The 15049-nt window shown below is 44.6% G+C and overlaps 2 protein-coding genes across 2 annotated transcripts in view; one reads left to right on the top strand and one right to left on the bottom strand.

Annotated features, from left to right (window-relative positions):
• The window catches only part of ZNF219 (zinc finger protein 219), a 9196-nt gene extending 8707 nt beyond the window's left edge, over positions 1-489 (bottom strand). The window contains exon 1 of the mRNA XM_006835472.1: positions 286-489. The gene's annotated coding sequence lies outside the window, so the exon portion shown is untranslated. The remainder of the gene's footprint in view (positions 1-285) is intronic.
• Positions 490-2877: 2388 nt separating this feature from the next.
• TMEM253 (transmembrane protein 253) lies at positions 2878-5794 on the top strand. The gene is made up of 6 exons (XM_006835543.1): positions 2878-2985; positions 3567-3677; positions 3766-3822; positions 4137-4247; positions 4358-4504; positions 5660-5794. The coding sequence occupies exons 1-6, from the start codon at positions 2878-2880 to the stop codon at positions 5792-5794; spliced, it is 669 nt and encodes a 222-aa protein (XP_006835606.1).
• The last annotated feature ends 9255 nt before the right edge of the window (positions 5795-15049 follow it).

Genomic DNA, 15049 nt, shown 5'->3' with positions numbered 1-15049 from the left:
GCGGGGGGCGGTGCGGCGAGGCTGGGAGCCGCGCGGGAGCCGGAGCGGGGTTCTGGCTCCGGGGACTAGGAGCTGGGAACCCCCGGAGCCGCGAGAGGCTGCCGCCAGGGGCGGGGTGCGGGCAGTTTGGGGTTGGGGGGCGCTGTTGGAAAGAGGGTGGGAGGGAGCGGGGGTGGGGCGCACTGACGATTGGAACTGGAGAGTGGAAGAGATTTTGAAAGGTCATCTCGTCCTTCCCCCAGTCTCCTAGCTGGACTGCCCCTCCCACCCTAAACCCGGACATACCAGGCAAGGAGTTGGCTCTGCCGCTCTTTCTGCCCCAACATGCACAGACTCGGGAAGTTCTTCCTGGGGTTTTATCTCAAAGCCTCTCCCTTACATTTTCTGACTCTCTTTTGAGGGAGGAGGAGGGGCGATTAGAGAGATAGTTAATGTCTGCCGTATAAGAAACATTATTAAAGTTACTCTTCGGTCCTTTCTGTTCTTGATAAACAATTGCAGCTCCTTCCTCTTGAGTTCTATTTTCCATTCCTTAAGTCACTTTAATGGCTCTTCAATACAACAAATATTTACTGAGTGCTTACTGAGTACCAGTCACTATGTTCAGCGCTGTGGGGGATGCACAGTTGAGGGGGATGTGGTCCCCTTCCTCCAGGAGCCTGTAGTCTAGACAGGGGCTACGAATTTATAAATAGCATACTCAGATTTAATCAATATTTATTGAGTGCCTGTTCACATAGTTAATAGCATATAATCCTTACGAAAACACTGTGAAATATAACTGGTCCCCACTTAAAAGGTAAGGAAAGTGAGGCTCAAGGAGTCTATGCAGCCTGCAAGCCCAAGGATCCTCAGGACAAGGCCAGTGTCTCACATGGTGTCAGGTCATTGCCACCAAATAAAATTAATACTCATGGGGACCCAGGAGGGATAGACCAGTAGCAGTTCTCTGGATTCCTTTAAAATGTAATTTCTACTATTTGGGAGGGGTGGGGTGGAGGTGGACACAGCATGATGGCTGCTAGTTTTGAACTGCTTAGTTTAAGGTTAACAGCCCAACTCATAACCACTATGCTACCAGAGCCTCTTGGAGGGGGTGTATCCAATGCTCCAATAAGGAACAGTTAGCCCAGCACAGAGTGGGGAGAGTGCCTTACAAAGGCCACTTGTTCCTGGTCGTAATTCCCAGGGATCTTCTGGCTCAGTTTTCTTCTACCATCAATAATAATAAATAATGATGATTATAGTCTCTAACATTATCAAGCACTTGCATTCCAGTTGTTCATATGTAATACTCATGGCAACCCTTGAGATTGGTATCAGCTGCTGTTCAGAGATAGGACAACAGAGAGATGAAGTAACTTGTCTAAGGTCACCCCTGTAGATCTGGATTCTGACCATAGGTTTGGTTGCCTCCAGACCTTATGTTCTTCACCAAGATGGGCCTGTCCTATCATCCATTGATCTATAGGGAGCGGGAGCGCAGTAGATGGCTCCATACAATATGCACCATACTGCGAACCACAAGGTCAGCAGTTCCTGTCAGTCAGCCATTCCATGGGAGAAACACGAGGCTTTCTGCTCCCACAAAGATTTAACTCAACCTCAACGGCACTTAACAGCAACAATCTTTATCTATAAAGTGTATATTTGGGACCAGCCACTGTTGCTCTTTAAGGCACTCTCGCTGTGCAGTGGGTTAAGAGTTGGGTTAGTTCAGCTGCTAACCACAAGGCTGGCAGTTCAAACCCTCTGCAGCAGTGTGGGAACCCTGCACGGTCACTGTGAGTTGGAATCAACTCATTGGCAGTGGGTTTGGTTTTTGGTCTGGATTCTGCTTCTTACTGGAGAAATAAATGTTCAGCTTCTGAATAAGCCCTCTAGCATGACCTCATCAGTACATTAACTATTACTAAGCACTACCTCTGAGTCAACAACTCTTCAGTCACAGTATTAGCCACTTTTATCTGTGAGAAAAGTGCGGTTCAAATAGGTAGAACAATAATTCTTAGATAATAATTGACAAGGTAGCAGAGCTAAGATTCTAGTCCAGGCCTTCTATCTCTCAAAAATATTAATTATATGCAATAGTGTCTTTCCCACGACTAAACATTTCGGGCTCATCCTCTATACACCTCTAGCTTCAGTTATCACTGAATCAAAAATAATCACAACCATAAACAGGTTTCCCAATTCACTAAGTCCTTCAAAATGGGAAGGAGAAACCACCCAAGAAGTGAGAGGTGGGAGACCAGGGATTTAAATCTTACCTGGTCTGGGGACAAAGCTGCAAGTGGCAGGGATGGATCCAGACAGTAATGTGGGATCTCCCTAGGGAAGAGTAAGTAATTTGAGGAGGAAGCAAAGAGAAAAAACTAAGGCTAGAAATGGGGGGAGATTGGGGCTCAGGGTGATGGCATCCCTGGAGATGAAACAAGTGGTCAGAAGAGGAACCCAGGTTGGAGAGAGATGGGGGCAACAGGAAATGGGAAGAGAAGGAGACAGGGCTGGGTATCTTGTGAACTGAGACTGGTATCTACCCAGGGCCACTCCCTGGATCCTTCAGTCCTCATAGGGACCTTTGCCCCACCACACCCCAGCCCTGACACCCTGTCTCTGCCAGAGCAAGTGTGTCATATGCTCTGATCAGGCCCCTCTGAGAGCCCCATCCCTTCGGAGAAGCTACTTCATACTAGGTAGGTGTGAGGCCCTGGTCCTCAACTCCCTTGCTTCTAAAAGTGGGGGTGGGGTGGGGGGGAGGTGGGAGTGGTGGGCAGCTGAAAGAGATGATGCTGAGCATACTGCCTCTGTATAGACAGACCCCATAATACATTTTTTCAGCCTAGGACGCACCCAGTTTCAATAGTCAAAGGAGCCATGGAGGAGAGAGCTGGTCAGCAAAAGTCAGAGAGACCCAGCATTCGTCTGGAAAAATTACAGCAGTGGGCGAGGCACAGGCACAGCGCACACCTCTTGGTTCTGGCGGTGAGGCCAGGCTGCCCCATCCCAGGCTTCCATATGTCCATTTGTACCACAGTTCAATCCCACCCATATTTAGTAAGAACCTACCCTATGCCAGAAATTATGCTAGCTCTGAGTGGGAGGGAGGAGGAAACACAGGGATGAAAAATGGCAAGATATTTAATTTCCAACCAGCTACCGTCATGTGGAAGGAGCTTTGGTAGCGAAGTGGTTACGAATTGGGCTGTGAACCTCAAGGTCAGCAGTTCGAAACTACCAGCTGTTCCACGGGAGAAAGATGAGGCTTTCTGCTCCCGTAAAGATTTACAACCTCGGAAACCCTGTACAGGGTAGCTATGAGTTGGAAGCGATTCCACGGCGCATAACCACCACCACCCTCATGCAGGGAAAATGTATAGGTCAGTAAGATATGACATGAGGCAGAAAATTATGTGATACCTCCTCCTTCCTTTACACCCTAGGTTGAATACCCTCCCCCATCATGCATTCATCCCAATTCCTGATCTCTGGAAGAGGCAGGGGTTGTGAGGAGTGACAAGAATCCCTGAGGGTTCTCCCTCAACTGCCCTTTCCCTGGCCCCCAGGTAAGCCAGCTATGGCTGGCAACCGCTATGGTGCCCTTTGCTGTCTCAGTCGCCTGCCTGAACTCTGACTGTCACATGGCCACAGCACTGCCCCTTGGGCCTGCAGCTTTGGTGAGACCCACCTCAAGGGAGCAAGGAGGGAAGGGGGGGTGCTCCTTAATGGAGCCAGAGCTCAGCCCTTGCCCTTCTCACCATTCAGGGTCTCCTCACTGGGACTGTCACCCTTGAGTTGCGCAGAGCACCAAGCCTCTGGAAGGTGAGAGGGGAAGAGAACACAGTACTGTCCTTCTTTCCCCCACACAAACAGTACATACACACATACACACACCTCAGAGTAAGGCCCAGGAAGTGGCTAAGTGTTGATTAATCCTATCAGCTGTGCTTTCCCTGACTGACCTAAGGGACTGAGGAGAGACAGCAAGAAAGTAGGAAAGGGTGATGGCCTGATTTGGAGTTGGAGATGAAGGAACTGAGTTTTTATTTCAGCTGGCTGCAGTGGGGAGGGTGGGGGGCTTGGGACTGAAAAGTCAGTCCCCTAGGCTGCGCAGTGCTGAGCTGATTCACTGGCAGGCCCGGGCCATGATGATATTCAATATCTTCAACCTGATTTTGGACTTCATCGTGGTGGTGGTTGAAGTGATGAAGACAGCCTTGACACCTGGCCCAATCGCCTCATCCCAGGTACGGGTGAATGAAGAAGGTGGGAGGATGAGGAGGCAACTGGAGTTAAGAGGGTGGAGACAAACATGCGTTGGGTCTTCTGCAGTATATTCTGTCCTATCTACCTGCAGCTGACAGGCTTGCTGGTGCTAGAGCTCAGTGCTGAGGCCTTCACCGTAGGGGGAGTGCTGGTCTCAGCATATGCCCTAGTTCTGTTGAGTCAAAGGAAGCCAAGATGCTGCTGGAGCCAGAGTCTGCAATACCAGGAGCTACAGGAGGTATGGAGAGTGGGCTGAAATGCAAGCACAGGAGCAAGCGACTGCCAGCTAACTTTATTTTGTTTTGTTTTTTTCACTAGCTATGCTAGCAGCTTATTTAAGTGAAAACAGTGGAGCAGGAGGGACATTAAGGGGTTCTAGATTGGAACTTACTGACTTTCTGGCTCTGGACATTTCCTGCCTAATGATGGGGAAGAGAATTGGGTTAGAACTAGAAGAGTGAAGGAACATTAGGAAGCTGCATCGTATGTATGGGAAGAGCAATAGAAACACAAGAAAAAATGGGGGAGGGAGAGGAAGTTGCTTCTATCTGAGGTTTCTCCTTTCTCACCCCTAAAATTTGCTCCCTTCATGCCTCTGTCTGGTTTTCAGGGCCTGTCTGAGTTGGCGTGTGGTTCCACGATGGCTAGTACAACAAACGGAACCAATGAATAAATGAGCTGGCAAGGGGAGACTGTCAGCTGCTGCTCCCCTTTTACTCTGCGGGAGCGCTCTCCAGACCCTCCAGTACCCCACTCCGCAGCTCAGAAGCTGGATGTGAAGCACGATGGAAAGCCATAGATTTCCACTCAGAGCAGGCCACTTTCTCTTCCCGTTAGAAGTTACACTTGGTCCAGAGTCCTTCCCCACCTCACCGCCCTACAAATCTACTCGCCTGCAGGGCATCCCTAAGACAACCTTCAGCTACAGCCACTTCCTGGCTTCCATCCTCACCCTCCTTCTCCATCTCCTCCCCATAGAACTTCATATCTGCCTATCGCAATATTCTCTCCCGTCCATCTCTCACAATCCCATTCACTCCAAGCCCCGGTTTCTGCACACACCAACACTCGGAATTCAACGTAGTGGTTACGAATCGGGCTGCGAACCTTAAGGTCAGCGGTTCGAAACTACCAGCCGCTCCGCGGGAGAAAGATGAGGCTTTCTACTCCCGTAAGGATTTACACCCTCGGAAACCCTGTACAGGGTCGCTATGGGTCGGAACCGACTCGACGGCACTTAACAACAACAACAACAGGGGTTCCAGTTATCCCTTCCATCCGGTTCCTTTTTACTCTAGTAGAGACTACAAGTCCCAGGATGCCCCACTACCCTGAAGCCTGCTGGGAAATAAAAGAGCCTTTCCCTTGGCGGTGGGGATCTGTGTATCTGTAGAGTGACGTGAAGCACTGGAAATCAGGGCCTAACCGAGAATTTCCCCGGACGCGACCACTGGCCCCCTGTGCGGGGAAGACTCCGGCGGGTCACCTCGCACGGGAGTATCTCCGTCTCGGTCACGCCAGACAATAGCTAACTATGATTCTACACCTCTCCTCTGACAGCTTCGGAGACCCGTGCGGGTTGAGTGCCGGTCCTCGGCGGAGCTGGGAGTTCCTAGGTGCTGTCGCCGTGCCCCCTCACACTAGTGGCCAGGTCCAAAGTCCTGAGATTTGGAGCGCGCGCGAGAAAGGAGAAAGGCTGGCGATGATGAGTCAGAAGCGCAGGTTCCTTCTAGTCTCCCTCCCCCGAGCCTGAACGGAAGGCAGGCTCGCAGGGCAGGGGGGTGGGGGTAGAGGGCAGGCCGAGGGAGGGACGTGGCGACCCGACATGAGACTTTCCCGCCTCTGCGAGCACGCTGGAGTAAGGAGCCCGCGTCGCCGCCACCCTTTCTCTCCAAGGCGGGAGCAGGACTGCGCAGACTCGGTCTCTTGGCAGCCCTGCTGACCTTTGATCCCGGCCGCAGTCAGGTTGCTGAACCTCTAGCAGCTCACTTTCAACCCTTTGCGAATGTTTAAAGATGGTAGGCTCGTGAAGAGCCCAGGAAAATGGGAGACCCAGTGCACTAGCGGGGAAGTTTACTAGCCGCTTGAGAAACCAGAAGTTGGGCAGAGTTGGAGTACTACACTTGCCCCAAATACGTAGTGCTCAAGACAGATATACACCTCACACTCATACTTGTACCCACATGAGAAAACTTCTTCCGCTAGAGAATGCTGCTTCACCTGTGTTTGCCAAACCTAGGTACCTGCGAGAGCGGAGCGCATGCCTAGTTCCCTTACTCTGACACTGCAGTGTCCTGTCAGTTTGTTGTTGCTAAGTGCAGTTGAGTGGGTTCCTACTCATACCAACCCTGTATAGGGTTTCCGAGGAGCAGCTGGTGGGCTTGAACTGCTGACCTTATGGTTCGAAGCCCAGTGCTGATGTACTGTTGTTTGGGGGAAGTTCTGAGATGAGGCTCTGGAATGGAGAAAAGATCTGCCCTTCTCCCTACCATTCTAATAGTCAGAACAGTGAAAGGGCTCCAATAAAAGAATAATTTGCTTGAAAACCAGAAAGCTTGGTAGATGAGGAAGTTGGGGGCTGGGGGGAGAGCAAGGGAGAGGGAAATCAAGAATCAACAATTTACTTTCACTGTCTTCCAGAAAAAAATAACAATTTTTAGGGATATATGATCAGAAGTCTGTACAAATTGCAATCTAGTTCTTGAAAAAGCTTACTGATCATGAAAATGTGCCTCATACCATCAGATTAGGCTAGGTTATGCTGCAATAACAATGCCAAATATCAGTAACTACAACCGGGAAATTGACTGTATAACGTGGGAGAATAACATGGAGCAAAACTCAAAATCATAAAAAGATAAAGCTTATTGGTCTGACAGAGACTGGTGGGACCCCTTCTACACTTTTCAGGCCTAGAACAGAACTCACCCTGTGACTCAACTTTCACCCAAACATAAGGCCTGTGAGGTAAACACTAACACCAGGAAGGTACATTCTCCTTAAAACAATCAACCATTGCTGTTGTTAAGTGCCATTTAGTCAGTTCCAATTTAGAGTGAGCTTGTATAGGTTTCCAAGGAGCAGCTGGTGAGTTTGAACTACTGATGTTGTGGTTCAAACTGACCTTGAGTCCAGTGCTTTATCCCCCAGTGCCACACCAGGACTCCAGAACAGTCAACCATAAAATGCCAAAAAAGCAGTACTTGTCTAGGGACAAAGTTCAGAAGGCAGGAAGGACAGATGAGAAAAGTAAACACAGGGCAGAGTGGCAAGAGTGCAATCAATGTCATGAAACAAAATGTGTATGAATTGTTGAATGGAAAACCAATTAGATCTGTAATCTTTCACTGAAATTACATTTTAAAAAGTTAAGGGAAAATAAACAAAACAGAAAGGTTGATTTCTCACACTAGTGCCTAGCGTAGACTGGCAGGGCCTCTGCACATTATAATTATTCAGGTACTCAAGCTGATTATGCTCCATCATCTGGACATTTTATCATGATACTATGAGGCTTAGGCTTCTTCCTTCAGAACATGAAGTAAGCATGATTCACAGAGTTTTAAATGCTTCTGCCCATAAATGACATATGTCACTTCCACTCACATTTCATTGGCCAAATCAAGTTACATAGCCACATCCAACTTCAAGGAAGGAGATGAGGGAAGGAGAAGGGAAGCAGAAATACTTCACTAAAAGAAAATGTTAATTATTTGCACTGATTATTAAACAGTTAAGCAGTGGAATTCATCCATTCCAGAAGTTATCCACTTCTTTGATTTGATTCCATGAACCACTAAATCAAGTTTGTTTTTCGCACCATTTTTTACTGTTGTAAAAAAAATAAATTCTTTTATTTGGCCTTTATCACAGTGGTCTAAATCTTTCAACAAAGTGATGTGGCACTCAAGGCACTCACTCATCTATGCCAGGAAATTTGGAAGACAACTACCTGGTCAACTGACTGGAAGAGATCCAAATTTGTGCCCATTCCAAGGAGAGGTGACCCAATGGAATGCGGAAATCATCGGAAAATATTGTCAATATCCCATGAGAGTAAAGTTTTACTAAAGGCAATACAGAAACGGATGCAATCATACATTGTCAGAGAATTTCTAGAGGTTCAAGCCACTTTGAGAAGAGAATGTGGAATGAGAGATATCATTGCTGACGTCAGATGGATCTTGGCTGAAAGCAGAGAATACCAGAAAGATATTTACTTGTGCTTTATTGACTATGCAAAGGCTTCCTATTCTGTGGATCATGACACGTTATGGACAACATTGTTAAGTGTGAGTATTCTGGAAGACTTAATTGGGCTTATGAGGCACCTGTACATTGATCAATAGGCAGTTGTTCGAACAGAACAAGGGAACACCAAATGGTTTAAAACTAGGAAAGGTGTGAAACAGGGTTGTATTCTTTCACCATACTTATTCAATCTGGATGCTGAACAAATAATCAGAGAAGCTGGATTATATTAAGAAAAACATGGCATCAGAATTGGAGGAAGGCTCATTAACAACCTGCGATATGCAGATGATACAACCTAGCTTGCTGAAAGCCAAGAGAACTTAATATACTTATTGATGGAGATCAAAGACCACAGCCTTCGGTATGGTTTGCGCCTTAATGTAAAGAAAACAAAAATCCTCACCACTGGACAAATAGATAACATCCATATAAATGGAGAAAAGATTGAAGTTGTCAAGGACTTCATTTTGCTTGGATCAACCATCAACCCTCATGGAAGCAGCAGTCAGGAAATCAAACAATGTATTGCACTGGGTGAATCTGCTGCACAAGACCTCTTTAAAGTGTTGAAGAGCAAAGATGTGTCAGTTTGAGGACTAAGATGCGTCTGACACAAGCCATGGTATTTTCAATAACCTCATGTGCATGCAAAAGTTGGATAGTGAATAAGGAAGACCGTAGAAGAATTAATGGTGTTTGAGTTATGGTGTTGGAGGAGAATATTGAAAGTGCCATGGGCTGCCAAAAGAACAAATAGATCTGTGTTGGAAGAAGTACAGCCAAAGTGTTCCTTGGGAGCCAGGATGGCCAGACTTCATCTCTCATGCTTCAGACATATTGTCAGGAGGAACCAGTAACTAGGAAAGGGTATCATATTTGGTAAAGTGGAGGGTCAAAGAAAAAGAGGAAGACCCTCAACAAGATGGATTGGCAAAGTGGCAGCATCAATGGGCTCAAGTGTGGCAACAATTGTGAGGATTGGGCAGTTTTCATTCTGTTGTGCTAGGGTCACTATGAGTCAGTTGGTACTGACTCAGTGGCACCTAAAAACAACAACAAACACAATGGTCTTGTGACTCCTACCAAATGATTGGGTGGGGCTATGCAAATAAAGTGCTTGTAGCCCATGAAGGGTATTAGACAGCTTGCTAATAATGTAAATAAGGTGCATGGAACCCCTGTTGGGTTGGTACCATGTAAATAAGGTAAGTGTACGGAATCCTAATGAGGGGATTGATCAGTTTTGCCACCCTGCTGGACTTAAAAGAGAGCAGAGAATGGACCTCTAAGACTACCACTAATAAAGAAGAGCTAGGTAGCGTAGTGGTTACAAATCGGGCTGCAAACCACAAGGTCAGCAGTTCGAAACTACCAGCTGCTCTGCGGGAGAAAGATGAGGCTTTCTGCTCCCGTAAAGATTTAAAAGCCTCGGAAACCCTGTTCAGGGTCGCTATGGGTCGGAACCAACTCGACAGGACTTAACAACAACAACAAGGTGTTAAACATGTCATTTGGGCCCAGGGTCCATGCACTGAAAATATCCTAGACCCAGGAGACAGAGAACCTTAACACAAAAGATGGCAAGAAATGGCAGCAGATAATGTAGTGGGTTTTCCTGCCCATAGAGCAATGCTGTGGATATGCCAACCCACAGAGCAAGAGAGCTGAGTGCCTTCCAGTTGCGACCTACTGGTGAAGTGGGGTGCCTCCTGCCACTTACTGGCAAAGTTACAAAGAACTTTGTAACACTTTTCAGAGCAGGACAGAAGTTAGACCAAGGACCAGAGAGAGGCCTGCATGCATGCACAACTGAGAAGAAGCTATCCTAATCAAAGAACTAATTGTATCCTGAGTTGTACCTGATTCTGAATTGTAACCTGTTACATGGTAGGATAAGCACTAGACCACAAGGTTGATTTGAACCACAAGGTTAGTGGTTCAAAGCTACCAGCCATTCCTCAGAAGCTCTATACAATATTCATGAGTATTATTTGTGAGTTCTGTGTGGCCATTACAATGAATTATCAAACCCAGAAGAGCAGTCAAGAGAGTCACAGGAGAGACAGCTATTCTCAAGATTTCTTCTTTTCTTTCTTTTGCCTACCTTAGTAGGGTAACAAGGCTGAAATAAAATTATGCATAGAAAAGTCCTAAAACTATAAAGTACCTCAGGGGTTGCAAATACATTGTCAATAAGGCAAAAAGCAAGTTGTCATGGAGTTCATTCTGACTCATGCTGACCCCATCTGTTGAGAACTGTGCTCTATACGTCTTTCACTGGCTGAATTTTGGAAATAGAAGTTTTAGAATCTTCTGAGATGACTCTGGGTAGACTCTAAAGCTCCAAGCTTTGGGTTAGCAGCTGAGCATGTTAACAATTTGCACTACCCAACAAGCAGTGAAGTAAATGAATGAAGGAAGGTTGGATCTGAGGCAATGTTGTTGTCAAATGCTGTCAATTCGCTTCTGACTCATAGCGACCCTGTATAGAGTTTCCAAGGAGCAGCTTGTGAATTTGAACTGCTAGCCTTGTGGTTCCAGCTGACCTTGCAGTTGAGTGCTTATCCTACAGCACCTCACAAGGACTCATGAGGTAAAGATTGACACACTAAAGTACACATATTGTATTTGAAGGCCATAGCTTCCACTCAACTCCACCCCAATCATTGCCATGTGCAACTGTGGGCCTGATAGTGCCATAACTTTAGATTTTCTGTAGGAAGAAATTCTGATGAGTCAGAAGAACAGGGCCTTTCTTATACCCCTCTTCCACAGCTAAGGAAGATGCTGAGGAAGGCAGGCTCACTGGGGGGGAGGAAGGGTTTAAATGTGAAATCTTCTGATTTTAAAATGATTTTTTTTTTTTAATGTTAATATTTTCTCGTCTGAGGGCCAGGTTCAGCCTATAGTCTCTCAACTAGTAGTCTGCATCATACAAACATGATAAAAGTTCAGGTTTTAGATGTGCACCATGGTTCCTATAGACTCTTGTAGGCCTTTTCTTTTGAAATACAAGAGTCTTGGAGAAGTTAGACATTAAGTTCTTAAAACTTAATGCTTTGGACTGCAATGTCGGTTTGAATCACAAGGTTGGCAGTTCAAGCTCCTTGGAAACCCTATACAGGATGGCTATGGGTCGGAACCAACTCGACAGCATTTAACAACAACAACCACTCCTCTGTCAGTTTGTCGTACTATGGTGGCTTGAGTGTTGTGAAGCTGAAGCTCTACCACCAGCATTTTAAATACCAGCACAGTCACCTATATTAGACAGGTTTCATTAGCACTTCCAGACTAATACAGACTAAGAAGAAGAAGAGGTGAACCACTTCTGAAAGGTTAGCCACTGAAAATTTTATGGATAGCTTCAGAACATAAACATTCATTAATAGAGTATGGAATGTACGAAATATGGTGGTGTGGTGGTTATGTGCCGTGAAGTTGGAACCGACTCATAGCGACCCTATACATGGTTTCTGAGGCTGTAAATCTTTACAGGAGCAGAAAGCCTCATCTTTATATGGATCTAGGAAAATTGGAAGTTGTCAAAAACTAAATGGACCATATAAAGATCAATATCCTAGGCATTAGTGAGTGGTATGGACCACTTTGAATATGACAATATGGTTTTCTTTGCCAAGAATGAAAAATTGAAGAGGAATACTGCTGTAGCCATTACCAAAAAGGGCATTTCAACATCTATCTTGAAATATAATATTTCTGTGACAGAATAATATCCATAATGCCTATAAGTCCAGTTATACAAATATTATTTAACTTTACTAACCAACAACTAAAGTCAGTGATGAAGAAATCGAAGAATTCTACAACTTATTCAGTCTGAAATTAATCAAACATGAAATCAATATGCATTGATAATTACTGGTAATTGGAATGAGAAGGTGGAAAAAGGAAGGATCAGTAGTTGGAAAATATGGCCTTGGTGATAAAAATGATGCTGGAGATCACATGATAGAATTTTACATGATCAATGTCTTATTCATTGAAAAGATCTCTTTTCAACCACATAAACAGTGACTATACACATGGACCTCACCAAATGGAATACACAGGAATCAAATTAACTACATCTGTGGAGAGAGAGGATGGAGAAACTCACTATTATCAGCCAAAACAAGATCAGACCTAACTGTAGAACAGACCATCAATTGCTAATATACAAGTTCAGGCTGAAGCTAAAGAAAATTAAAACAAGCCCATGAGAGTCAAAATATGATCTTGAATATATCCCACTTGAATTTAGTGACCATCTTATGAATAGATTTGATGCATTAGACACTGATAACCAGAAAGCAGAACATCATACATGAAAAAAAGCAAAAGATCATTAAAAATGAAGGAAAGCAAAGACCAAAATGGATGTCAGAAGAGACTGTGAAACTTGCTCTTGACTTCAAAATTACTCAAAGAAATGATGAAGTAGAAGAGCTGAATTGAAAATTTCAAAGGGATAAAGTAAATTACACAAAGGCTTTCGATTGTGTGGATCATGACAAGCTATGGACAACATTGCGAAGTATGAGTACTCCAGAACACTTAATCGTACTCATGAGGAATCTGTACATGGACGAAGAGGCAGTTGTTAAAACAGAACATGGGAACACTGAATGGTTTAAAATAAAGGTGTGCAACAAGGTTGTATTCTTTCACCATACTTATTCAACCTGTATGCTGAGCAAATAATCCTAGAAGCTGTGTTATATGAAGAAAAATGTGGCATCCGGATTGGAGGAAGACTCATTAACAGCCTGAGATATGCAGATGATACAACCTTGCTTGCTGAAAGTGAAGAGGACTTAAAATACTTAGTGATGAAGATCAAAGAACACAACCTTCAGTATGGATTGTATCTCCATGTAAAGAAAACAGAAATCCTCACCACTGGACCAATAAACAACATTTTATCAACAGAGAAAAGATTGAAGTTGTCAAGGACTTCATTCTTCTTGGATCAACTATCAACACTCATGGAAGCAGCAGTCAAGATATCAAATGACGTATTGCATTAGGCAAATCAGCTGCACAAGGCCTTTTTAAAGTGTTGAAGAGCAAAGATGTCAGCTTGAAGACTAAGGTGGGCCTGACCCAAGTCATGGTATTTTCAATAACCTCATATGCATGTGAAAGTTGGACAGTGAATAAGGAAGACCATAGAAGAATTGATGAATTTGAGTTATGGTGTTGGAGGAGAATATTGAAAGTGCCATGGGCTGCCAAAAGAACAAACAGATCTATGTTGCAAGAAGTATAGCCAGAGTGCTTCTTGGAGGTCAAGATGGCCAAACTTCGTCTTTCATACTTCATGCTTATTGTCAGGAAGGACCAGTCACTGGAGAAGGATATCATGTTTGGTAAGGTGGAAGGTCAGAAAAAAAGAGGAAGCCCCCTATTGAGATGGGTTGGCTAAGTGACAACATCAATGGGCTCAAGCGTGGCAAGAATTGTGAGGTTGGCCCAGGGCCAGGCAGTGTTTCATTCTGTTGTACACAGGGTTCCTCTGAGTTGGTACCAACTCAATGGTACCTAACAGCAGCAACAAAAGCAAATTTTTATGATGAAAATGTGTAAAGACCTGAAGTTAGAAAACCAAAAGGAAAGAACAGACTCAATATTTCTCAAATTGAAAGAACTGAAGAAAAAATTAATGCCTTGACTTAAAATATTGGAAGATCCTATGGGTGAAATATTGAATGATGCAGAAAGCATCAAAAGATGATGGAAATACACAACACTAAAAAAGACTCCCAGTGTGGCACTATAGGATAATTACTGGGCTGCAAGGTCTGCAGTTCAAACCCACCAGCTGTTCCTTGGAAGCAGGGACACTATGAGTCAGGATCAACTCAACAGAACTTAACAACAACAACATACCAAAAAGAACTGGTTGATATTCAACCATTTCAAGAAATAGCATATAATCAAGAACTGATAGTACAGAAAGATGAAGTCCAAGCTGACTTAAGACATTAACGAAAAACAAGCTTCTAGAGTACCAATTGAAACCTTTCAACAAACAGATGTAGCACTGGAGGCCCACACTTGTCTATACCAAGAAATTTGGAAGACAGTTACCTCACCAACCAATTGGAAGAGATCCATATTTGTGCCCATTCCAAAGAAAGGTGACCCAATGGAATGTGGAAATCATCAAACAATATGATTAATATCATATGCAAGTAAACTTTTGCTGAAGACAATTCAAAAACTGTTGCATCAGTACAGCCACAAAGAGCCAGAAATGCAGGCTAGACTCAGAAGAATGATAAGGAATGAGGAATATCAATTTCTGATGTCAGATGGATCTTGCTTGAAAACAGAATACCAGAAAACGGTTTACATGTGGTTTGTTGACTATGCAAAGACGTTCAACTGTGTGGATCATAACAAGTAATGAATAACCTTTCTAAGAATGGGAATTCCAGAATACATAGTTAGGCTTATGATGAACCTGTACATATACCAAGAGACAGTTGTCCAAACAGAACAAGAGGGTACTGGATAGTCTAAA

This window comes from Chrysochloris asiatica, unplaced genomic scaffold, assembly GCF_000296735.1.
Source record: "Chrysochloris asiatica unplaced genomic scaffold, ChrAsi1.0 scaffold00017, whole genome shotgun sequence".
NCBI lineage: Eukaryota > Metazoa > Chordata > Mammalia > Afrosoricida > Chrysochloridae > Chrysochloris > Chrysochloris asiatica.
Note: the sequence above shows the minus strand (reverse complement) of the source record. Positions and strands in the feature narration are given on the sequence as shown.